Below are 22484 nucleotides of genomic sequence, written 5' to 3'. Positions count from 1 at the left end.
TATCTCAAACCCCATTCTGCTAGTCTTTTTTTCACAGGTCGATAGTCGTTGGGTTAGATGGTTTCTCTAGCTTTACTTTAATAAAATGAACATGATTTCTGAAAATTTTTGGGTACGCGTGTACCTTGCTACAAGCTATTAATTTAATATTCTGTGCTTTTTTACTCACCAGACCGTTGCGTCCTTCCGGCTTTTTTTTTGGATATAGGGTGAGGAAGGGTACCAAGCTGTCAGCAACTATGTCAAAGAAAATTTTAGGCATCTACTTCAATTTCAAGGCTTTCTAATGGAGCGTTCCAACATCGAAGCCGAACTCTCGAAGAACCTGAAGCGGATTGCCAAGAAGGTCGAAATGAACATTGATAGTCGCCTTTCTGTTGCCATGCTTAGGCTTAGAGATGAACTTGAAAAGGACTCCACCTTGCACAAAGAGTTCAGCGCAGAACTCAAAATTAGCGCCAATGCACTGCTTACCTTTCATCGCAAACTCAAAAAGCAGGCAAAGATGCATCTCGGCGAAGTAGAGAAGAGTAACAAAGAATATCAGTTGCTGTTGGAAAACATTGACAGGCATAAAAGTAAATATCATAAATTGTGCGCGGAATGCTACGAACTTGACACGAAACTGCGCTTGGAAACAAATCCAAAAATCATCAGCAAAATACAAGCCGCAAGGCAGAAAGTTGTAAAGTCTCAAAGTGTTGCAGAGCAAGAATACAGAGCCTCTATCGACAAACTAGCTGCATACTGTCCTCAACACAAGCCTCGAGTTCAAAACTCGTACAACACTCTCCAAGAAACGTTAGTGCAGCTGTTACAGTTGTTCAAGCAGACTGCCGTTCACCAGAACGATGTCTACAAGCCCATGGAAAACAGAGTCAAGGATGTGATATACACAATGAGTCAACTTCTCAAAATTGACGTCGTAGAAGATGTCAACAATTGGGTAAGCAAGAACAAAGTGAGTGACGTCGAACCACAATGGCCGAATTTCCAACCATTCGACGAAACCGCATCCGGCGAAATCAACGACAACAACAACCCGACGATTTCGGCTCCCCAGAGCGTCACCTACAACGAAAACCAGGTCAAAAACGACAACACTCCGTCTGTCAGCATTGCCAATTCAGAATCTCAAGAAGCACCATCGGGCGACAACCTGCTCGATACCGAAGAATGTGTTATGGCTATGTGGGACTACCAAGCCGCGGAGAACAATGAAATTTCATTTTCTGTCGGTGAGAGAATAAGGGTCGTCAAGAAGGATTCTACCGGGTGGTGGGTAGGTATCAACACCTCCGGAGAATGCGGATTATTTCCATCTAACTACGTTGAACCCATTTAAATAATATTGAAGGTAGTCAAAATGCTGACGCGCTTTTTTGACTCCCTCCACGTAAAACCTATTTAAATGATATCAAAGGGGCTAAAACGCCGATATGGCTTTTTTCTTTCTGTTTATCGAAAAAATTTCAACCACACTGTTGCATAGTTTTCCACGCACTTCTTTTCGACCCCTGCTCAGGTTCTAAACCGCTTTGAACGCGTTCGCCAAGACGGCCGCACGCTAAAAAAAAAAAAAAAATCTTTTATATGATTCATTCTTCTAGATGAGTTGGTTCCAGGATCTGGCTCGAGTGCTTCAGGGTGCTGCGCTTGTTTTAGACAAAGTAAACAAGCCTTTTCCAACCACAAGTCAAATTCTTAAAAGACAGACATCACCTCAAACTTCTGCGTCGAAAACCTGTTCACCTTCTCGACCAGCACCGTCGTCACATCACGACTCCTCCGTCGCGAGCCACACCTCGAACACTTCGAAAAATGCACCCCCGTGCGTAGAGGAACATCCCCTCGACCACCTCTCAAACCCCCGACCTCCAAATGGAGGAACGCCATCAAGAACCTCTGTGCAGAAGGAAAATCGCGCGGCCACTCGCTCCTCCCTGTCAAACGGTACAATTCGCGAAAACAAAAAAGCTTTTTTAACAAACGCGCGTTGACAGGTGTCAAAGCTGCAGATTCAATACCGAGCGAACCCGCTCCGATTGCAAACATGCCGGTCGCTTTCGAAGCTCGCGGTCTCGAAGAACGGAGAATCCCCGTCACGAGAGTAGGAAGACTGTGGCAGTTCGGAGGTTCGTAAAACCGCGAAAGAGTCTACTGTTGGCGTACCAAACCTCTCATACAAATTTTCGATGATGATGTGCACTGACACGCATACGCGTACGTCATATCAAGGTTTGGCCGTATCCTTGGGCGTCGAAGCGTTGAGCCAGACTTTGAAGCGGGCTATGCCTTATCGAGACGGCTCTTCCTCAAGCCAAAAACCAAGCATATGGAACCAAAATAACGTGCAGATGCTCGTCAACAAACTGTCGACGATGAGAGGTGCCGCGCTCAAATTGGGACAGGTCCTCAGTATTCAAGACGAAAGCGTTTTACCGGTAGAGTTTTCACGACTTATGGACAAGCTTCGCGATAGTGCGAACTACATGCCAGAATCCCAACTGCTTGTGCGTTCCCTTTCTTAACTCACTCCATCTTGTCCTGTATTAGTGGCTGACTGTCCTCTGCCTCTTTTTCTTTAGGAGACGATGGAAAAGTTTTCGGTCGACTGGCGGTCCAAGTTCTCCGAATTCAATTTGAAACCCATCGCTGCAGCGTCGATAGGACAGGTGCACTACGCGAAGACACTTTCTGGAGAGCAGGTTTCGGTTAAAGTGCAGTATCCGGAAGTAGGAAAGAGTATCGAATCCGACTTTAAAAATCTGGAATGGATTTTAAACTTGTCCGGTATCCTTCCAAAAGGCGCATTCCTGGACAAAACCATTCAATGCACGCGCTCAGAACTTATGGAAGAGTTAGATTATATCAAAGAGGCCAACTCGCAGACAAAAATGAGGGAACTTCTGAAAAATGATGGTACGAAAATTCTATCTCTTCCAAAATTTTGCATAAACTAACATTCTACATGCCTGTCTCGCATATACACCTTGCAGTCAGCTTCTACGTACCAAAAGTTTTTCATGATCTATCGAGTCAACAGGTTCTGACCTCAGAGTTCGTTTTCGGGATACCCGTTAACGAGGTCGTAAAACGCGACCAAAAAGTCCGCGATTGGGTACGTAGTCTTGACTGAACGTCTTGTCGCTTTGCGCTCGTGTCGCTAACACTGTCTTTTTCTAAAGGTCGCGTCGAAAATCATGGAATTGACCCTGAAAGAAATTTTCGTCTGGAAATTCATGCAAGTCGATCCCAATTGGAGCAACTTTTTCTACAACGAGGAGAAGAAACAAGTATGTCCAAATCTCATAGACAAACCAAGCCACGCTAAGTAAGCGCTCATTTCTTGCATTCTTGTAGATTATCCTGCTTGACTTCGGAGCAACTCGAACCTTTAGCGACGCATTTATCAAAAACTATCTTTCCGCAGTGAAGTCAGCGGCACTGGGAGATCGAGAAGGTGTATATAGAGCCAGCCTGGATCTTGGATATTTAACGGGTGAAGAAGATTCAATAATGAAAAACGTTCGTCTGGCATCATGATATTTTGACACTTCATGTCAAATATTGACTTTTCTTTGACAGGCACACATCGACTCAGTGATGATATTAGGAGAGCCGTTTCGACTTTCTGAGAGTGGAGCCTATGATTTCAGCACTCAAGACATCACCTCGAGAATCAGAAGTATGATTCCAATCATGCTCCAAAGGAGATTGACGCCGCCACCAGAAGAAACTTATTCGTTGCATAGGTACGTGTTTTTTTGAAGCTTTTGTGTATACCATAGGACAAGATTTTAACGTTTTTTAGAAAATTGTCCGGTGCATTTTTGCTTTGTGCAAAGCTGAAGGCGCGAGTCCCGTGTCGGGACATGTTCTGGGAAATAGTGGCGAACACTGAGTGCTAGGGGTGCGGGCAGGTGATGACGCGTTCTTATCACTCGCGTGAGAAGGGGTCGATTCTTGCGAGAGAGAAGTGCGCGTTCCAGATCGATAAGAAGAATATAAACTTGTTGACTCTCATTTTAAAAAGACCGAGAAATACGATTTTTGTGTCGGGTGAGTTCTTCTCGTTCGGACTTTGCTTCAGGAAGGAGAAATGAAAGTTTGATCTACACCGAATAGTTATGTCTTTTTATTAAAGCAGATGCCAGCGAGAGCTGCGAAAAGTCGAGAGAAGAAGGCCTGTCACTGTGTGAGGATAGTTAGTGGGTATTCTCCTTGCGTCCGAGAATGCGGTCTATTTTGTAAAGGAGTTGGGCGGCCGTTGTCCACAGGTCTTTTCTAGTAGCTTCGGAGGCGAGGAACTGGGCAATGGCAACGAGGAGTTCGTCCGGGAGAATGCGCACAAGTACGCTATTGAGAAGGAGTGAGATAACTGGAAGTGAGGAGTGAACCGCTTTTTGGTATCGTCGCCTGATTTTGGTACGAAATTGAGAGAGTTTCCAAACTTCTAGCGTATTTCTGTGGGCTAGACTGCTGGAATAGGCAGATATAGTAGATGGATCTATAGAGGATAGGGAGACGTGCTTCAACCATAGCTCTCGTTGACGGAACAGGGCGGGTAAGAGAAGAACGGAATAGTCGTTAAGAACCGTTTTCCACAAAACCAAAGAGGCCGAAGGAGACTCTAAAAAAAATTTGAGTATTTTTTTTGACATTTTGAGAATTTGTGGTTTGAACTTGGAGATGGGGCAGGGAAGGGCTGAGCGCCCGGTGTGAGTGATGGTGGTGGTAGGAGTAGTGAACATAATGGCTAGGTGTTTTATGATGGATACGGCGAGCGGGATGCAGCCGACTTTGAAGACAATTTCAGACAGGTACAAGATGGCATTCGTGTTCTTTGACATGTCCGCGATGTCTTTGCAGATGAGGGAGTTCCACCAGAGTAGCGCGACTTTGTCATGTCTGAAGAATGGACGCCATTCCACGAGGTGTTTGAGCATGTGGTAATAGAGGTTCGAGTAGAATCGATGGGAATGCGGCTCGAGGTCGGTCGTGCTTCGATGAAAATCGTGCTGTTGCTGAGAGATGCTCTCATCTACGGCGTCGCTTGGGGGTTCTGAGCGGGCGGAGTTGCTGACGTCCCAGTTGCGCTCGGTGTGAGAAACCAGTTCAGAGAAAATCAGGACCCAGGCGCGAAGGGCGGCCAAGTTGTCGTTGTTGATGGTGTTCGAATGGCTTTGTTGCTGCTTTGGCGTCGTCAGCAGACTATATTCTAGATTTTCGGATGCAAGCCGATGTGGTAGAGAAGACATCGATGCGATGACGGTTTCTAGAATCGTTTCTGATGTGGCTCGGCTCAGCTGGGGAGCCATGTCTTTCTCTCCGCCAAAGGCAAACGTTTGTGAGTTGTGGGCAGAGATGCATCGAACGAGGACCTCCAGATTCGCGACGTGCGCGCACAGACTGTTGAGTTGCTTGAAGTTTGATTTTGCCATCACGTATCGGATGAGTGAAATTTCCAAGTCCAAGAACGGACACGGTGACGGACATCCCGGTCGCAGAGCGGGCCTGAGTATAGGGAAGAAGGGGTAGCAGAAGTCGGTTGATGCCGTGTGTTCGTTGATGCCATAGCAGGAAAAAACGCAGGAGGACTGAAGGCCGACCAAATGGAGGTTCTTCGTCCAGCGGTAGAAGATGGCAGGCGCTAGGAAGGGATGGCAATGCGAGTCCTTCGCTTCCGGGTCTGAGCGCAGAAGCGAACTGCATATATCGTAAAGGTGTCCGGCTACATCCCAATTTCTGGGTCGAACGATAAAAGCGCTTTGAAGAGCAGATGTGAGTCTCCTCGAAATGCCCCAGAAGCACCAAGTAGACGAATCGAAAATGCCAAGTTCTTTCATGACGATTAGCGGATCTAGCAATTGATACATGTAGCAAGTAGCTATAATGTTCACGATTCCAGACATGCAGACATAGCTGGTATCGACCGCTTTACTGCGTCGAAGAGGCAATTTCGAGCAGATTTTGAAGAGGCCCTTCTTGGAAGAAGCTGCTCTTTCCGCTCGCGCGATGCCCATGCTGTCCGCGACCAATCCGGCAAAGTGCTTTAGAAAATGAGAGAGCTGCGAATCGATAACGAGGTGGGGGGCCAGGTAGGTGACCAGGTGAAGCTCAAAAAACACGTTAACTAGAACGAAGTTCAGCTCGTGGTTCCATAGGACCTCGAGCTCCGTCAGCGGCCTCGGAACGCATATGCCGATGACTTGAAGAATGAGCTCGAATCGACGGGTTTCTTGAAATGAGACTATTTGTCGGTCTATGGGACTGACTTCCATGAGAACGCCGGTCGGATGGATATATCTCCATATTAGCTTTCTGGACGGCTTAAGGAGGACGATTTGATGAGCGTATTCCGGTGGCATGGATCTGATTTGGTTGGCCTTGGTGACGATGGAGACGAGGTTTTCTACCGTAAAGCTGTGCCTTCTTTTCACTCCAGAGAAGCATATGTGTTGTCGAAGCTGATCCGGCAGGGTCTGAAGCTCCTGTCCGCAGCTGCCAGACGGTATCAGCTGAGAGGAAGAAATTTTGCGAGAGGTGACAAAGCGACGCAAATCGGTGTAGAGTTTCAGAACGCTTTCTCTGGCCTCGTTGTCGCGCAGATTGAGTCCATACAGCGCGAGAGACGAAAGTATTTGCATACGTCGAGACACGTTGGATCTGTGGTAGGTCGGTCCCGGAAGTTCCAGGAAGACGCGTGAAGTGACATAGAGTCGGAACTTCAGATACAAAAGGTCGAAAACCATAAGCCGACTCCATTTGCAATTCGGTATGGCCAAAATGCATTCAACGAGTATTCTAGAATGAAGACGAATGACACTAGGGGACACTTTTTCCTCTGTTAGGTCAGAGGTGTAAAAGTTGCCCTGTTCCTCTTTGATCAACAGGTTTGTTTCGGATGGACGGGAGGCCGCAGCTGATTCAAGTGCAGATAAAAATCGCATGCAGCAGCGAGTCAGTTTTCGGTCCAAGGCATCGAAATTGGATGGCCTATAAAAGAAGAGATAATTTCCAAAGAGCAGCCAGAGGTGTCTGCATGTTAATCCTAGAGCGACGATGGGATCGCGGTTCCTAAAAGGACTTGATTCGTATTGAATGATGTCAGACACATGATTTCGCGTGTTGCACAGAAGCGGGAGTTTGTTTGAAATGAGCTTTGGCTTGACTTGAGAAAGAGCGTAATCGTCAATTTCGCTCTGAACAGCCAACGGAATGATAATTTTAAACCAAATTTCCAACGGAATTGCTTCTACACATAAACTGCTTTTTCTCTTCGGTTTGTCACCTGCTTCTATAATTGGATTGGACGTCGAGTCGCCTGCAAGTGCATAATCTGGAGTCGCGTAATGGAAGCTCTGCAGATTCACCCTCACAGGATGTTGCTCGTTTTTCTGCTCCGCCGCGGCGAAATTCAGTGCAGAAACGCACCAATCCTGTGTGACAGTAACCTGGTCACATGTAAGTTCCATGCTGAAAAAAGCACGCACGATGACCTATGATACCGAACACACGAAACCCAGAAACAATAATGAATAACGACATATTCTCATTATGTAAATCCGAGCCGTATGGTCAAAGCTTCATTTTTGTACGCTAAAACCTTGAAAATTAGCCAACATTCTGCAAATAAGCTGAACAACGAGCAAGCTCAAATTCGCGCATGTCACATACATCAGGATCGAAAGATCGATACATTCCGCATTTATAACAAGGGCTACGTATTTCTCCTGTAACCCAAAAGCAAGATGAAGTTGCAAGGAGATAATTCCAGTAACGACTATAAAAAAAAATTATCGGCCAATGAACAACAGTACCTCGTAAAACCAATTCTTGGCTACTTGTCCGCACAGAAACTGCATTTGTATCCAGGGCCCACGCAGATTCAGCCACCGACCTATAAATGAGCTCAATGCGGGAACATCTCGTGCACTTTTTTACTTACCAAAAAACATTCACTGTATCATGAACGTGAAGGCGACGAACGTAGTCAGACAGACCAAAGACACTCGCGGCACATCTCCTCCCTTCACCATACCAATCTGTCAATCGCCTCATATATCTGGAAAATCAGGAAATCGGTATAAAAAAACAACACTTTTCTTCGTATTCTCCGTCCATTTTTTTCCTTCCCATTTATCTAGATTGTACCATCTATGTCAAATATTAATTTTGGAAGACGATTCGCATAGGACCCCGACATTCACAAGTCTTCATTTTTGTTTAAGGCCTTTCTTCCCTTCAGTGTAAGGAAGAGAGCCGGGAAACAAAAAAGTACATATTCAAGGTCTAGAATGTTGATTTATTTGCCATGTTTATAACAATATGAGGTTGGTTGTGATTTATTACACGCAAAATACTTCAGATTAATGAACGACTTGAAGAATGGTTGTCCTCATATAGTTTGTTTGATATGCCCATCATCTTATTTGATGCACATTCGATTCGACTCAAAGAGAGCCTACTTCGTCCTTCTAGCACTGCATTCCCCACAACTCTATTATTCAACAAACGGTGAATCGTGCGACTGCAGGTGGTTGGTTCGTCCAATTTAGAGCTTCCGTTTGATATCTGGCTTATATGTTCCAATGCGAATGAGTAAATTGTACCAGAAAACAGAGATACTCATCTGGGAAAATAAAAATGCATTCAACTTCCAAGGCACTTAATAAAAAAGCTAGACTTAATGCAAAATCTCGTAGTTCAGAGATCATGCAAACACCCAATTCTTAGCTAGTAAGCGTAAATAAAGTTGTCGTAGTTTCTCTGCGATCTACATCGTCTATTCTCTCCTTCATAAACTTAATAGGAGGAATTTCAAAAGACAAACGACACATGGGACAAAAATAGTGTTTGTTGTGTTCGTTACACCAAATTTAAATATTCACTGATAATACACACATTTAATTATGAGAGATGTACAAGAACTAATCGTTTCGTACCGAAAAATTGTAACAATTTAAGATTCCTTGACATATAAATTTACGTTTGCCAACTCTATACTTTCAATAGACAATCAACGCTGGCAGGTCCCCTGCTCCTCATTGGCTCAATATCAAGCATGCCTATTCTGTAGTTTGTATGTACAATAGCGAACAAACGCCCCTCATATCTGAGGCGGACGAGCTGAAGTGTAAGTGGAATTCTCAAAACGCGGAGAAATACGATAGCATGTACATCAAGGTGTCACATTTACGCCTCAGTAGAGGGTCAAGGCATATGTTTCTGAAAACGGTAAGCCAGAACTCTATTGAGGTGTATTTCAAGGGACCTGTGATATCCATTTATCGCCCTTCAGTAGACGATAACTCATGAAAGTATTTTTGATCGACGTCATGACATTTAGAACGATATATTCAGCGTGCTAAAATCAATACAGACAGTCTGACAAATAATTATATAGAAGTAACCGATCTTTATGTCATTATTGCACAAAATCGCCGAAAAGTTTCTGTCAGTTATTGCATAAGTCAATTTCTGCCAGGCTCTGTGTTACGCACGTAGATTTCTTTTTTTAACGTTATTTTTTTACACTGTGCCCACTGGGAACAGATAATGGGGATAGGGGTATCAAGGGATGTTAATTCCTCAGAGAAAAGATGTACTAAAAAGAATTTGGCTTTTTTCCCCTCTATTCGCTCTTATTCGAGTGCTTGACTCATCTAGTTTGCATAATTTGAGCACCTATATATGCTTATTCCACTACCTTTGATTGAGTATAATCAACATACAAGGATGGCATGGAATAAGTGGTAAATTGTGTTTTGTATTGAGGCGAGTACAACACGGTACGGGCAATACGGCATAACGAATTATGAAAGTTGAGTACACTTAAATCTCATTATGTCTAAAATCGTTCAGTAAAATGGTTTCAATAATATATGGACTTAAATCAAACTGTATACAACTTGATAGCCATGGTGTCTATGTCTCATTCTCCTTGCGCTAAGCATTCAAAAAATTTTCATTTCACTATTTATGCCTAGCCGTTATCTAACAGTTTTAGCTTTACTTCGTTTGTGCCTAAAATGAACTTAATGTTTAGGTCAAACTTTCTTTTACTGTCAATTCTGCGAAAGTTAGCACGCGTTTGGACTGCCGCATTTTAATAAGGTTATTTTGGTATAACTTTGAATGCCGCAAAAGGTGGCAAGAGCACCGGCCCCTTGAAGCCGTTGTACGCAAAGATAGAACTAGCACCTAACTTTGCGAACCAAGCTATAATGGTACATTAGTTGTTTTGTTTATCTTCGTAAGATTACTTTTTTGGCAATCGAAAATGTATCTTTTCCTTGCAGTATCCCTGTAAACTGACTTTTTTTTTGGCAGAACAACTCTCATGTGAATTTGACATGTTGTACGGCCCATCTATTTCGACAATCCCCGAGGGTGAATGAGACGGATACGACACCAAACGTTGTCCATATTAAAAAAAATGGAATCAGCATTGGCCGCGATCAGAATTCGGTGGACGTGTAAGTTTTTCGGGTACACCAAGGTCAAGCTGAGAAACTCTTGTAGCACGAGGATGGGCGAGATTTTCTCTCTAGTCAGTCTATACATTTTTTGTTAACATAGCTGTATTTCGTGCCTCAGTTATTTGAATTCCACTTATATACCGCATGTTGTGTCTAGAGTTCACGCTTATATTTTGAGGTCATTTGGGAAATGGAAAATTCGAGACAATCGAAGTTCGAATGGAGTTTTTGTTAACAGCAGGAAGATCGTTGATCAGGTGCAGCTAAAGGACGGCGACTTATTGGTATTTGGAAGCGCCAGAAAATATTATATAGACAGAGGTTTGCAATATGAATATAGCGAGTATCGTTACATCTTTCGCATTAATCATTTGGACCCTGAGAATAAATATGAGGCAGACGATTGTCGTTCAGCTGAGGCAAGAGTACAGAATTTATCGTCAAAAGATGGTGGAAAGGCTATTGATCATAATCGACAGAAGAGATCTAGGGCTGAATTCAACAAATTATTTTTTAAAGAAGAGGACGAATGTATAAGCAATATGTTGAAAAGGGTGAGCAGACGAGAGCCAGAATACGGTGTATCGGCTACGAATATGGTACCTGTGGTACCCATGACGCTTGCTATAAATCCAGGAGAAAATTGTGTGTTTGAGCAGTTTCCCTTTCCTTACGTACCGTCTTTAGAAGAGTACATGGTTGTTCCAAGGAAGACCCTGGATATGAGGTTACGACGAAGTACACCTTTGTTGTTACAGGGAATACCTTCGAGGAATCTATTTCAAGCGTGTTATTTAAATGGAGAGTCGAATGGTGTATTCCAGAACGTTTCTCTGGCTGCCACTAGTATGTCGTCTGCGTTTGGTTTTAGTACAGTTTCGTCACAGAGAATAGAGAACTTCGAAGCTGCGGCATGTTCGGTTTGCCGAGAAGCGGTATTCGAACGAGTGCGTTTACCTTGTATGCATTTACTTTGTAGAGGTTGTTTAGGTCTTTCATTTTTTCAGACAGAACAATGCTCAGTGTGTGCGTATTATCGTTCGAGGGCTGGCCATATTGTTTCTGACTACTTGTCGGCCGACTCGTTGGTTTTTGAGCACTCGTCGGGTGGTGATGGGCTAGGTAGAAGTGAAATGCGTTTTTTACCGTTTCTCGCGTCCGACATCATCGATAGAATGGTGGTTGGTTTGAACGTTGGATGTCCATGGAACGACCAGGACAGAAGGAATTTTTTTGAGTTGTTGAAGCGGTCGATTAGGGAACCAAAATTTGACTACTGTCGAAAGATTGGGTTGACGTCTGATTGGGTGGAGCTAGCTTCGAATGTGGATATTATAGTAGCGTGCGGAAATTTGGATATTTCAATCGCGGAAGTGGCCAATGAACTGGCCGAGACTGAGAATGCGCGGTCGAGTGCCTCAGAAGTGATGGCCGCTCTTCGCTCTGAGCTTTTGCAAATCGTTCGCTCAAGTGGCCGATAGTTTTTTACTGCGCGAAAAAAGAGGCATATTTGGCCTCCCTAGATTTGGCCGATATCGACTTTCACTATTTTTTTGTTCAGTACGTGCATTCTCATGCATTCTGCATTTTTAAGTTGTTATAGCTCGGAGTGTCGTGCGCCTTTGTGGGGATGTCTTCGAGCTATGGTTTTTGGGTTATTTGGAGTCGTTTTTTTCTCCGATTATCGTTTGCGCATAGGTCCGATTGAGCAGCTAAGCACTCGAAGCTGAGCATTGGTCAGAGGCGCATGCGACATTTTTTTGCATAAGGGGAGGCGTTGGCATTGCGTGATAGGTTGAATGACGTGTCTCAGAGCACTTGTCTGGCAATAATACTGGACGTTATTTGCTCCATTTGTATTTTAATTAGAAACAGAAACTAAAAATACAAAATATGTCAAAGCTGTCCGCGAATACAACGTACGCAGTTTTGGAAGAGCCTAGCGTTTTATCTGATTGCGGTTAGGCTAATTTGTTTGAGAGGGTTTTGCGTTTTTTTGGTCGGTGAGGTTGGATGGGAGCGCATTTGGTGTATGTAGCATGCGTCTATGCGAAGGACGAAGAATGCGTTGAATTTGGGGGGTTTTTTTTTTGAGGTGGGAAAAGCTGACGTGTTGTAGGAAGAGGATTGACGAGAGGATGAAGGAAAAGGGCGTTGAGATGGTTAAGAGCGAAGTGAATGAACCAGCACCGTTGGTTTCGTCTGGTATTTCAGATTATGCGGAGGTGCTTACATACGTTCGCGAGAAGGATTTTGAGGCGGCGCTAGACTTTTTTAAGAGAAGAGAAGAGTTTCAGAAGTATGTGGATTTGAATCGCAAAATGTCGTCGGCTGATTCTTGCGAGAGACGTGTTGCGGATATTGTACAGAAGTTTTTCTTTGAGTCGGTGAAGCTTGGTCGTATACAACAGGCGGCCGTATTTGCGGTTTTGTATTCTGAATGCCAGTTTTGCGCTACGGTTGAAGCAGTGGAGTTTTTGAAGGCGCACGTGGAGTCTCACGTGGACAGAGTTGGCCAGTCTTTGTTGAAGAAGCTCAGGGAGGGTCACCTTCGATTTGATAGGGGTTTTGACAGAATAGACGTCGAGCCCTATTTGGTGCAGCTTTTTAGAGTTGCGTATGAGATTTCGGCCATTTATGCGTACGTCGATCAGTGCTTTGAAGTTAAGACAACGTTATTGCTACTGTGCCACATTCAGCCGAGCATTGAGGCGGCCGCCGTATCTATGATCCGTCATTTTACAAAGTTTTACGACGGAAAGTTGGGTTCGCTCCAAGATTCGCCCACCGCGTTACCGACGACTGAAGAGAGGAGAGCGTTGGCCGATTCCGGAGATGGCTTTCCAGCTAAGGGTCACACAGAGCTGTTGGACCAGGCGGCATCAATCATTCGAGTTGTGGAGTGCTATAAGTCATATTTACGCCACCAGTGCGAAACGGGTATTCAATTTATGAGAGAACAAGGATACACATTTTTCGATCCAAAATCTTTCGATTCTGGGCTCTCGACGACAGAAGCAAAGAAAAAGTCAAAGAACATTCGAAATTACATTTCCGAGCCCTCTGAGCTCTTTTCAGAGGTTGCGGAGCTCTCTCGACAATACCAAAAGTTGGAGGTTGATTTTGCACTATCTGTCGTTGCGGACGCGATTTTAGAGCTAAAAAAAATGGTGTCTGGCGGACAGGAGTCGATAGAATTGCCATCAACTTCTAGCGATCAAAAAAGTCAAAAGAGCGTCTGCGATATGTTTGATTTGGACCGCTTGTTCATCACGTTCGAATACTCGATGGAGCGCGCGTTGACCACCCAGAATTCAGAGGTTGCGTGCCATGTTTTAAAGAGCGAGTCTGAGAACGTGTCTCGTCTTCGAAACAGTCTTTTAAGACGGTTTAGACAGGCAGTTGTGGGCTTCGCGCCATCGCTTTCAGATCACGTAGAGTTCGAGCTCGGCCGATTTAAAAGAAGTCGGAATTGGTCTTTTTTAGCCCCTTCTATTCAATCGATCAAAAACCACCTTCTTAAGAACGTGGGCGCCGTTTACTCTTCTCCGTCCAGCCAGCTGGCAGATTTGGACGAGCAGCGACGCGTCCTCGGTTGCATCCTGAATCTCTTTCCGACGTGCGGGGCTTGTTTTGAAAAGTTGTACCAAAAACTTGACGCCAAGGTCGGCTATTATTATGCTCAAGACGAGGCCGCTCAGCGCGTGCTGCGGTCAAGTCTGAAGGAGTTCCACGAGGCAGGTGACTCCTTCAAGGAGGCAGCTGACGAATCCGTGCAGTTCTTTGTCCGATACTTGAACGAGGGAACGCGTACATACGTAGACTTGTACGCGACGACCAACTATGAACTGGATTCAGCGGCCTTCGAAGAGGGTCAAATTAACGATGAGACCTGGGTCACGTTCTACCAGGACTACCTCAGAAAGTCGGCGTTGCCCTTTAAGGAGTATTTAGATGCGAGCTGCTTCGACGACCTGATGCTTCGGATCGTCTCGTTTCTGGCGGCTCAAGTCGAGTTGGTGACGCTCCAGAAGAAGTTCAGCCAGCTCGGTGGGTTCCAGTTTGATTCGGACGTCAGGGCGATCTGGAGGTTCTTCTCGGACTGCATGACTGGAGGCGTCAGGGACAAGTTGTCAAAGCTTAAGGAAATCGCAACTTGCTTGTGTCTAGAAAAGGAAACGGACATTTTAGAGCTGTGGGAGGAGGCGGTGCCCTGCGCGGAGCTGGGCTTGAGCGACGCGTCCGACCGGGAAAGGCGGAACGCGTGGCACTTGGGGCCGGACGAGGTGAGAAGCTTCATGAAGCGAAGGTGCGACTGGAGCCCGAAGACTATAGACGACTTGAAGCTGCGCTGAAAATGGGCGTCGCGGCGGACAGAGCCGGGTGGAGGCGCTTGAGACTGCCTTGTCGAACTAGCCGTTATTTTTTAGGCTCGGAGTGGTTTGGTCCGCACAGTTCGTTTTAGCCGTTATGAAAAAAAAATTGGCTTCCTAGATGCTGGTCGTTTATTTATGGGAGGGTCGGCTCTGGCTTCGGGTGGCGCGCGCGGTCTATATTGAGGGGTCTTTTTGGAGATGAATCATTCTGCGTTGCTGCAGACGGAGCTTCAGTGCGTGCCTACGCAGTTGATTTTGGTCGATTTAACGCCTGAGAGATGCACAGACGGGCTGCCTTCGTCGTTGGTTGAGTCGGCCAGTACGCGCGTGTTTCTGGTTGGTTTGCGGGGCGGCGGACTTTGGGGCTAACGTTGCTTTCTCGAAAAACGCGGGTCAGATTTCGTGGATGTTTTGGCATGCGCGGATTGGGGCTTGTTCAAGGAGTCCGAGGAGGATGTTGGTGCGCTGAAGGAGCGGTATATTCGAGTTAGGCCGCGTTTGTTGTCTGAGGTGTTGCGGATGTACACGAGGAGGGCGTTAGAGGGGAGCAAGGGGCGGCTGGTCGTTTGGTTTTTTGGACGAGTGACTCACGGGTACTCGGCGCTGTTGCTGCGCGAGTTCCCGTTTGATTTTGGCAACTGCTGTCATTGGAAGCACACATTTGTGCCGGTGGTCGTGAGGGTGGCGTTGTACGGTGTGGAGCGGCGGGAGGCAGGTGTCGAGGGTGGAGAGGCGCTGGAGGCGCTGAGGCGCTGGCTGGCGATTCTTTCGTTCCAATACTTCGAGATGCCGGCGTTTGGGGGAGAGGAGGAGGAGGGGGGGGGGGTGCCGCGAGAGTTGACGCGTGGTTGTGCTGAGCGGCTTCCGTGTGTGGCGTTGTGTGCAAATCAGTACGACATTGTGTTGGCGGCGGGGTCTGACCGAGTGGTGCGCGAGTTCATGGGTCGAGTGTTGAGGTTGCACGCGCTCGAGATGGGATACGTGTTGAGTCACTATTCGACGGCGCTTGGGAGTGGTGGTCAGTTGTATTTGGTGAACAAGTTGTTGGTGTCTTCGGTGTCTGGTTGGAGGAGGGTGGACTGGATAGCGCTGGCGCAGGTGGACTACATGCCGAGGCTTTGGGTTTTAGACGTGGAGAAGCAGTTGGAAGAGTTGTGCGGGTTGCTCGACTACCGGCACTGGAAGGGTCGGTTTGTGTTCGGGGGTCGAGACGCGTCGCAGGGTGTTGGGTTTGGAGAGGGGGGGTTCGCATCGTATCCGGACTCGTCGAGCGAGGAGTTGGAGGTGGAGATCAGGGAGAGCAGGGGGGCGTTGAAGAGGAGGAGGAGAGAGCGGGACTGGAGCCACCTGAGGAAGTGGTCGTTTGGGTCTGGTTCGGGGTTGTTGGAGCTGTGTCCTCGCAGCGTCGTGTTGGAGGAGGGCGGGGGTGGCGAGGAGGTGGAGTGGAGGTGGGATGGGGGGTTAGGGGAGGAGAATGCGTATCGAGTGACGTTTGGCGACGAATCGTCGTTTGAGGCGTTGGTTGCCTATTTGCAGAGGAGAGGGAGGTTTGAGGGGAGTTTGGAGTTGATAGAGGCGCTGAGGCGCGGGTGCGGGGTGTCGGAGTTGCCGATTAGGATGCACAAGTTGGAGGGGGTGGCGCAGTTGACGCTTGGGAGGAAGGAGGAGGCGAGGAGGGCGTTTGAGGTTTACAAGAAGAGGTTGGTGGCGGATTTGGAGGACAGAAGGTTGTTGGATCCTGGGAAGTGCAGGGAGGAGGAGGTTTGGAGCGAGATGGCGGTGTTGTCGTTGAACGAGAAGGAGTATCGAGCGGCGAGTGAGTACGCGTTGCGTGCGTTGCAGATAAGCAAGGAGGTGACGAACGCGTATGAGACGTTGATCAAGGTGTCGGTTCAGAGTGGGAAGTCGTCGTTTGAGCAGCAGGATTTTATATTTTCTTATTTTGTACGGCATTTACGAGACGCGGAGCAGGCGGACAGGTACTACCGGGCGTGCGTGTTGAGGTACCCTGAGAACGGGTATTTTTGGTATGGATACGCGATGGAGTTGTTCGTGTTGAGGGGGGAGTACGGAGAAGCAGGTCGGGCGTTTGAGAAGAGTTTGGAGCTTCTTCCAGGAGAGGCGCGGGTGATGGAGAGTTACGCGACGTTTCTTTTCCAGACATCGAGCTACGGGGACTTGGAGTTGATAGATCGTCTTTACAGAGAGGCGCATGAGTTGGCGCCAGAGAACGTGATTACGAAGGCGAATATGTGTGCGTTTCAGTTGTGGTATTCCGTTCGTCGAATGAGGCTTAGTGGCAGAGGGGTTGAGCAGTGGGAGCCGTGGCAGGATTGCGGGGATTGTTCGGATTTCGAGTCGTATCGCCGCGCTTGGGCGCAGTTGGAATCGGTGTTGTACTTGGACGGGTTGATAGAGTTTTACCCGCAGCTGTACATCGAGTGTTGGTTTTACAGTTTTTGTTATGCGCGAGACGCGTCGATGGTTTTGGAGTCGCTGCAGCACTTGAAGGCGGCGATGCAGAGGGACATGAGGGCCAGAAACTGGAGGCTGGGCATGCACCTGGATGGGCTTGACTACTTGCGCCGTCCTTCTTATGTGGAGCGATGTTGGGTGGAAAAGTTGCACCAGGTGATCAACGACACGATTCCGCTGGGGTCTCTGGACGGGTGGGAAGAGTGGAGGAGGATATGTGCCGACAAGATTGCTCATTGCATTCCGTCTGGTCCTTGTTCGTTTTTGGTCTCTAGAGAGGAGTGCTCGGCGAGAGAGGAGACGGACGGCCGGAATGCGACCAGGGGCGCTTTTTTTCGTCGACACAAGATTTTTTCTAAAAAGCCTCGGTTTTTCGAAAAAGGCGCGTGCTCGTCCGCGGAGGCTTCTCCTTCTGCGGGGCGCGACGCGGTGAGGCCGGTTGAGTTGGAGGGCGAGGAGGGGGTCGCACCGTCGCGGGGCGCGCTGCGTCCGAGGGGGTCGAGCGACTGCTCAGTGGAGGGCACAAAGAAGCGGCGGGCTCGGGGTCGCTTGTCGGCCGAGTGCGAGAAGGTCAAGTCCGGTCTCGACTGAGAGAAAAAAAAAAGGTACATATCTATGCGTATATGTATGTGTATATATTGTATATATTGCATATGGGTATATGTATATATGTGTACATATTTTTTTGTTTGTTACCAGTTGCCATGTTATCACTTCGTGGACTTGAGTTTGACAAGTCGCCCGTTTCTTTCGAGATTCTGGATCGCAAGATTAAGATTTTACATCTGTCGGTGCGCGGGGGTATCGAGAGCGTCAAGCAAGCCTACCTTTCGACGGAGCACCTGCTGCATCATATAGAATTTCACATTGAGAATTCGTCTAGTTTCGAGCTTTCAGAATCTCTTCAGAGGCGCTTGTCTGAACTGCTCTACATTCTTTCGGTGTACTACAAGGTCTTCTCGGAGAATCGCCTGGTCGCCGTTGGGAGCCGGTTTTTATCCCCGTCTGACCCGCTGGATGGTGCGTCGCGTCGTTCGTTTTTTGGCGTTGCGAGTTGGTGACTGACAGATTTTTTTTTTTTTTGGGCGGGTTTTTAGAGGCATTGGGGCGGCGGGTCGAGAAGTACGCGGAGTGCTTGAGGGTGCTGGGATGCGGTCTGTCGAGGTTCGACGGCGAGGCGCAGTCGGGTGGAAGTTCTTCCGGGGGAGGACCGCTTGGCGAGGTTCATTGCCAGAGTGAGTCGCCTTCTGAGGCGGGTGGGCTGGGAGGGGACTTGGCGTTGAACGCGATTGCTTCTTCGAGTTGGAAGTTGCTTAGCAGGCTTTTAAAAAACGTGCGAGACTTTCCTCAGAAGTGCAAGCAGTTTGCGAGGGTTCACCGGATGTTGGTGAGAATGGAGCGCGACCGAGACTCGATGAAGCGCGCATTGGATGTTCCCGCGGAGGGGACGTCTGGATTGGTTGCGGAAAAGAGGGTCGAGAGGTTGCAGACAATTTCGAAGCTGATTTCGGAGGCGATTGCGATTCTTGGGAGGCTGTGTTGTTGGGAGCCCGGAATTACGAGCATGTTGAACATTGGGACGCCTAAGATTTGTTTTTTGTGCTTGGCGCACAAGGAGTATATTTGCCAGCGCTGCACGCGAATTAGTGAGTCTCACTACGAGCGCCTGGTTTTGAAGAAGATAGGGAATGAGTTGCTGGAGCTGGAAAACGAGGAGTGGTTGCGTCGCGTGGAGAGCCAGCTTGAGCAGAGGAGGCGACTGATAGAGAGGCGATATCGACAGTCTGTCGAGAGGCAGCGCAGCGAAACGCTGGCACTGCAACTGAACGTATTACGGGAGCGAAATGGTTTGCATCGAGAAAGGAACGAAAAAATGAAAAAAAAAATAGAGCAGCTGGAAAGATTTAACCAGAGAATGAGGATCGAAGAAGAAGAGTCCAGAAAGAGCTACGAGCTACTAGACGGAAGTAGGAAATTGCACTCTTATAGAGAGCGTATTCAGAAGACAAAAGGTGAACTCACATCACGTCGAGTCACCTTGACAAAGCAATTGGAGAAAATCTGCTATCCGACGACCCTAAGCGCCAAGAATCGCAAGCCGTGTCTATTTTTTCTGTACACGTGGCACTACGAAGGTCTCAGCGCTGACTCTACTAGCATGGGAGACATCATTCGGTCCCTTATACTGTTATGCAGGTATTGGTCTATTAATGTGCCGAACCCTATGCAATACAACGGAAATTTATCCACCATCAAAAATGGAGAAACGGATATCGTCTACAGTTTTAAAGACAAAAGCGAAATCCACATGATCTGGTCCCTGTTAAATGCGAACGTCAAGGTCATGAGCGAAGAACTCGGGTGCCCTTGGATGGACTCTTGGATGTGGACTTTGCCCCACCTGTTCAGAGTGTTTACCCACCACCAACAAAAGCCCATATTTCAATCCACTCTACAAACCGACATTGGCTCATTTACCTAAAATCAGTTTATGTAGGCGTGCATACACATACACGTTTGTCACATACTGCGTACAACATATATTTGCTACATAGCGCACAACGTATGTTTACCTCGTACGGGGAAGGCGTGAAGCGTAGGGACGCAAAGGCATGGCTTGACCCGTTTGGCTATTCTACTGGTAGACAAACGTGCGTGTAATCACTGCGCATGCGGTACACATTCAAGAATCGGCGCGTCTTATGTGTGCATATGTTAAAAAAAATGAAAAGCAAAAAGCTTTAGGTTATTTTCGAGTCTCGGTGCTTTTGATCATCACCATCCCTTAGGTGCGCGTTGCCTGCCCTCTCGCATCCCGCCTCGCGTTTACCGCGATGTATTCAAAACTATGCCTTCGACTTGACGAGTTTGCGTTTCGTCAATTCGACGACTCGACTTACATGGGCACGAAGATTCCCATTGGCAAGGCGCAGTTTATGCAACAACTTCACCAGATTCTCAGGGACGATTCATCGGTTAAGTTCCTGGACGGATACGCTTCGTTCTGCAAGCACATCATCGTCCGAAATTGGATTCCTGGAATCAAAGTGGGCGCAATTCCGATCACTCCTGAGAACCAGCATTTGCTCAAAAGCGGCTATTTTTCTAGAGTGGAGAAAGAGCTACCGGTGCTGTGTCGATGGTTTTCGAGAGACTCGCTCGCGGAGATTCCAGAAGGTACTTTTTTGGACATTATTTTGTATTCGAAAGATCAAATAGTCAAGGAATGTGAGGCTATGGGAAACCCCGTTCCAGATGAGGAGTTCGACTACGGAGTGATTTCCATTAAATCTCAACTTGAAGGTGCGTTTCTCCTCTGTCCGGAGATGTGCACGTGGCAGATATGTGTGATACGTATTGGCTGATCTTCAATTGCGATCTCAGATTTCGAGATTCCTATGTCTCCTATCACCATCATGCGCAATTCCCTCGGAAGGGAAGAAGGAGGGTCCGGCGTCCCGTTGAATAGAGCAGAATACCTCAAAGCTGTCAAATATTGGGACAGACACGCGATGACTCGATAAACTTTTTTTTTTACAAAAATAATAAAAAATCAATGCGTATCTAGTTTAAGTCATGGATTCTATGTACAAAGCACCTATAGTTCTCGAAGCACTTGTCAAACCCTCTAAAGGAACTGTCATACTCATTCATGGTCTGGGTGATTCCGGTGCTGGGTGGTTACCTACCGCTAAGCAAATTCAAAGGGCCATTCCCAGCGCAAAGTTCATTCTTCCTAACGCGTACGCATCTGCATTCGCATTTCTGGCCTTTTTACAACAACGAGAAGCTGACTCTCTAACGCCTAGACCAAACGCACCCGTCACCATGAACATGGGGATGGTCATGCCGTCTTGGTACGACATCCTCACTCTAGAAGATAAGGCCAAGCAAGACTTCAACGGATTAGAAAAATCCAAAGCTTATTGTACCGTAACGGTCAAATTGTATTTGTCAAGACTTGTCAAAAACTGTCCTTCTGACTCCCTTCGTTTACCTTTTTCGCCGAATGGGTTCTGTCAAGTTCTGTCACTGATCAAAGCCGAAGCCGACTCGGGGGTTCAGTCTGAAAAAATTATCCTAATGGGCTTCAGCCAAGGCGGTGCTTGCTCTCTGTACAGTATGTAAAACAGCAAGAAATACAAAAAACACGCAACTCTAGAGCGCGTCTCTAACTTCGTCGAACCAGCCGGGTATTCATGTCCCTATAAACTAGGTGGCATTGTGTCTCTCTCGGGATACCTCCCTATCGCAGAAAGATTCCATGAAAGACTCGACAAGACAAACATCAACACACCGTTCTTGCTGTGCCATGGGCTAGTTGGTACGTAGGGACCGCCTCCACCTATAAAGCAAATCTACCTTTCATCTCTCTTACGAAAATATCCAGACGATCTCATCAAGACTCGCTGGTCCAGAGAAAGCTCTGAAATTCTCAAAAATGCGGGGATCCCAGGCGAGTTGCGATTTTATAAGAGTACGTTTTTTTTGCTGGTAATTTGTTGCTACCCACACTGACCGTGAAAATAGACCTCGGCCACTTTACGTCGGAGGAAGAAATCAGCGATGTTACTGGCTGGCTACGAAATCGAATCGAATCCTGATCGATATACAAATGTATAAAAGAAATATCTCTTAATTAAACAATTATCAATAATTCTGTATGATCTCAATAAAAATAAATATAATAAAATATCAATATACATATGAGTTCAGTTATTATGATAATATGTTTTAATGTCCTCAATCAAAAACCATATATGATCAATTTAGATTAATAATATAATACTGATAAAGAACAACAATATATAACAGTCACAAATTATGTCAACATATACTATTATAATGTTGTATAGATATCATTGTTACACGAATGAATAAAATTGCGATATGATAACGGCAGCTGAATATGTTTATATGAGTGTATAACATTATGACATGTAGACTCAAAATCATATTGATATTTGTATCAATGACATATGTGTGGTATGCATATTGGTTTGTATAGAATAGACAGAAATAATAACAATATGTGATATGGTGTTGTAGAGATGAAATGATAAATAATTGTAGGTGCAGAGTATAAAGATACTATACATATGTTTTATGATGATTGACGATGTGAATCATGTGTTATATCGGAACAATT

General features: G+C 46.5%; 7 protein-coding genes across 22 annotated transcripts; 6 read left to right on the top strand and 1 right to left on the bottom strand.

The window, feature by feature from the left end:
• Positions 1-1432, top strand: LOC126324541 (SH3 and F-BAR domain-containing protein DDB_G0274695-like). Its single transcript, XM_049995054.1, has 2 exons — positions 1-112; positions 209-1432. The coding sequence occupies exons 1-2, from the start codon at positions 86-88 to the stop codon at positions 1343-1345; spliced, it is 1164 nt and encodes a 387-aa protein (XP_049851011.1). The 5' UTR covers positions 1-85; the 3' UTR covers positions 1346-1432.
• A 163-nt stretch (positions 1433-1595) lies between these two features.
• On the top strand, positions 1596-4035 carry LOC126324539 (atypical kinase COQ8A, mitochondrial-like). 2 transcript variants are annotated; one of them, XM_049995050.1, is made up of 9 exons: positions 1596-1953; positions 2013-2135; positions 2239-2513; positions 2589-2922; positions 3000-3121; positions 3189-3296; positions 3364-3528; positions 3589-3755; positions 3815-4035. In XM_049995050.1, exons 1-9 carry the CDS (start codon positions 1611-1613, stop codon positions 3909-3911), a joined length of 1734 nt encoding a protein of 577 aa, XP_049851007.1. In that variant the 5' UTR covers positions 1596-1610; the 3' UTR covers positions 3912-4035. The 2 variants fall into 2 exon arrangements, with proteins under 2 accessions (XP_049851007.1, XP_049851008.1); XM_049995051.1 differs by having other exon boundaries at positions 1620-2135.
• LOC126324538 (uncharacterized) lies at positions 4032-8723 on the bottom strand. Its single transcript, XM_049995049.1, has 2 exons — positions 7681-8723; positions 4032-7602 (listed from the first exon to the last, which is right to left on the bottom strand). Exon 2 carries the CDS (start codon positions 7476-7478, stop codon positions 4209-4211), a length of 3270 nt encoding a protein of 1089 aa, XP_049851006.1. The 5' UTR covers positions 7479-7602; positions 7681-8723; the 3' UTR covers positions 4032-4208.
• Positions 8724-8947: 224 nt separating this feature from the next.
• Positions 8948-12124, top strand: LOC126324492 (uncharacterized). 14 transcript variants are annotated; one of them, XM_049994983.1, is made up of 6 exons: positions 8948-9085; positions 9410-9607; positions 9688-9794; positions 10052-10232; positions 10336-10481; positions 10603-12124. In XM_049994983.1, the coding sequence occupies exons 4-6, from the start codon at positions 10230-10232 to the stop codon at positions 11963-11965; spliced, it is 1512 nt and encodes a 503-aa protein (XP_049850940.1). In that variant the 5' UTR covers positions 8948-9085; positions 9410-9607; positions 9688-9794; positions 10052-10229; the 3' UTR covers positions 11966-12124. The 14 variants fall into 14 exon arrangements, 10 of the variants coding, with proteins under 10 accessions (XP_049850940.1, XP_049850946.1, XP_049850948.1 ...); XM_049994989.1 differs by having other exon boundaries at positions 9410-9794; positions 10603-11444; positions 11607-12124; XM_049994991.1 differs by having other exon boundaries at positions 9410-9794; positions 10603-11444; positions 11582-12124.
• Positions 12125-12622: 498 nt separating this feature from the next.
• On the top strand, positions 12623-14839 carry LOC126324486 (conserved oligomeric Golgi complex subunit 4-like). The gene has a single exon (XM_049994978.1). The coding sequence runs from the start codon at positions 12623-12625 to the stop codon at positions 14837-14839; it is 2217 nt and encodes a 738-aa protein (XP_049850935.1).
• A 3199-nt stretch (positions 14840-18038) lies between these two features.
• On the top strand, positions 18039-20909 carry LOC126324501 (uncharacterized). Of its 2 annotated transcripts, XR_007559862.1 has the most exons (3): positions 18039-18355; positions 18433-20638; positions 20720-20909. XR_007559862.1 is itself a non-coding variant. In XM_049995002.1 (2 exons), exons 1-2 carry the CDS (start codon positions 18040-18042, stop codon positions 19815-19817), a joined length of 1701 nt encoding a protein of 566 aa, XP_049850959.1. In that variant the 5' UTR covers position 18039; the 3' UTR covers positions 19818-20909. The 2 variants fall into 2 exon arrangements, 1 of the variants encoding a protein (XP_049850959.1); XM_049995002.1 differs by having other exon boundaries at positions 18433-20909.
• Positions 20908-21955, top strand: LOC126324502 (uncharacterized). Its single transcript, XM_049995003.1, has 6 exons — positions 20908-21078; positions 21145-21263; positions 21360-21455; positions 21525-21659; positions 21726-21812; positions 21866-21955. The coding sequence occupies exons 1-6, from the start codon at positions 20912-20914 to the stop codon at positions 21937-21939; spliced, it is 678 nt and encodes a 225-aa protein (XP_049850960.1). The 5' UTR covers positions 20908-20911; the 3' UTR covers positions 21940-21955.
• The last annotated feature ends 529 nt before the right edge of the window (positions 21956-22484 follow it).

The sequence above is a fragment of the Schistocerca gregaria genome, unplaced genomic scaffold (genome assembly GCF_023897955.1).
Source record: "Schistocerca gregaria isolate iqSchGreg1 unplaced genomic scaffold, iqSchGreg1.2 ptg000888l, whole genome shotgun sequence".
In the NCBI taxonomy this organism is placed as follows: domain Eukaryota; kingdom Metazoa; phylum Arthropoda; class Insecta; order Orthoptera; family Acrididae; genus Schistocerca; species Schistocerca gregaria.
The sequence above is the reverse complement of the archived record's forward strand: the minus strand, read 5'-3'. Positions and strand labels throughout refer to the sequence as shown.

Excerpts from the sequence above, each read along its gene's own strand:
- LOC126324541 (XM_049995054.1), top strand. The coding sequence starts at position 86 with ATGAACATGATTTCTGAAAATTTTTGG. Across the intron at positions 113-208 it reads TGATTTCTGAAAATTTTTGG|GGTGAGGAAGGGTACCAAGC; the intron begins GTACGCGTGTAC and ends TTTTGGATATAG.
- LOC126324492 (XM_049994983.1), top strand. Across the intron at positions 10,482-10,602 it reads GATCAGAATTCGGTGGACGT|TTATTTGAATTCCACTTATA; the intron begins GTAAGTTTTTCG and ends TTCGTGCCTCAG.
- LOC126324486 (XM_049994978.1), top strand. The coding sequence starts at position 12,623 with ATGAAGGAAAAGGGCGTTGAGATGGTTAAGAGCGAAGTGAATGAACCA.
- LOC126324502 (XM_049995003.1), top strand. The coding sequence starts at position 20,912 with ATGGATTCTATGTACAAAGCACCTATAGTTCTCGAAGCACTTGTCAAA. Across the intron at positions 21,456-21,524 it reads CGGTGCTTGCTCTCTGTACA|CCGGGTATTCATGTCCCTAT; the intron begins GTATGTAAAACA and ends TCGTCGAACCAG. Across the intron at positions 21,660-21,725 it reads GCTGTGCCATGGGCTAGTTG|ACGATCTCATCAAGACTCGC; the intron begins GTACGTAGGGAC and ends GAAAATATCCAG.
- LOC126324538 (XM_049995049.1), bottom strand. The coding sequence starts at position 7,478 with ATGGAACTTACATGTGACCAGGTTACTGTCACACAGGATTGGTGCGTT.
- LOC126324539 (XM_049995050.1), top strand. The coding sequence starts at position 1,611 with ATGAGTTGGTTCCAGGATCTGGCTCGAGTGCTTCAGGGTGCTGCGCTT. Across the intron at positions 2,514-2,588 it reads TGCCAGAATCCCAACTGCTT|GAGACGATGGAAAAGTTTTC; the intron begins GTGCGTTCCCTT and ends CTTTTTCTTTAG. Across the intron at positions 3,756-3,814 it reads GAAACTTATTCGTTGCATAG|AAAATTGTCCGGTGCATTTT; the intron begins GTACGTGTTTTT and ends AACGTTTTTTAG.
- LOC126324501 (XM_049995002.1), top strand. The coding sequence starts at position 18,040 with ATGTTATCACTTCGTGGACTTGAGTTTGACAAGTCGCCCGTTTCTTTC. Across the intron at positions 18,356-18,432 it reads CCCGTCTGACCCGCTGGATG|AGGCATTGGGGCGGCGGGTC; the intron begins GTGCGTCGCGTC and ends GCGGGTTTTTAG.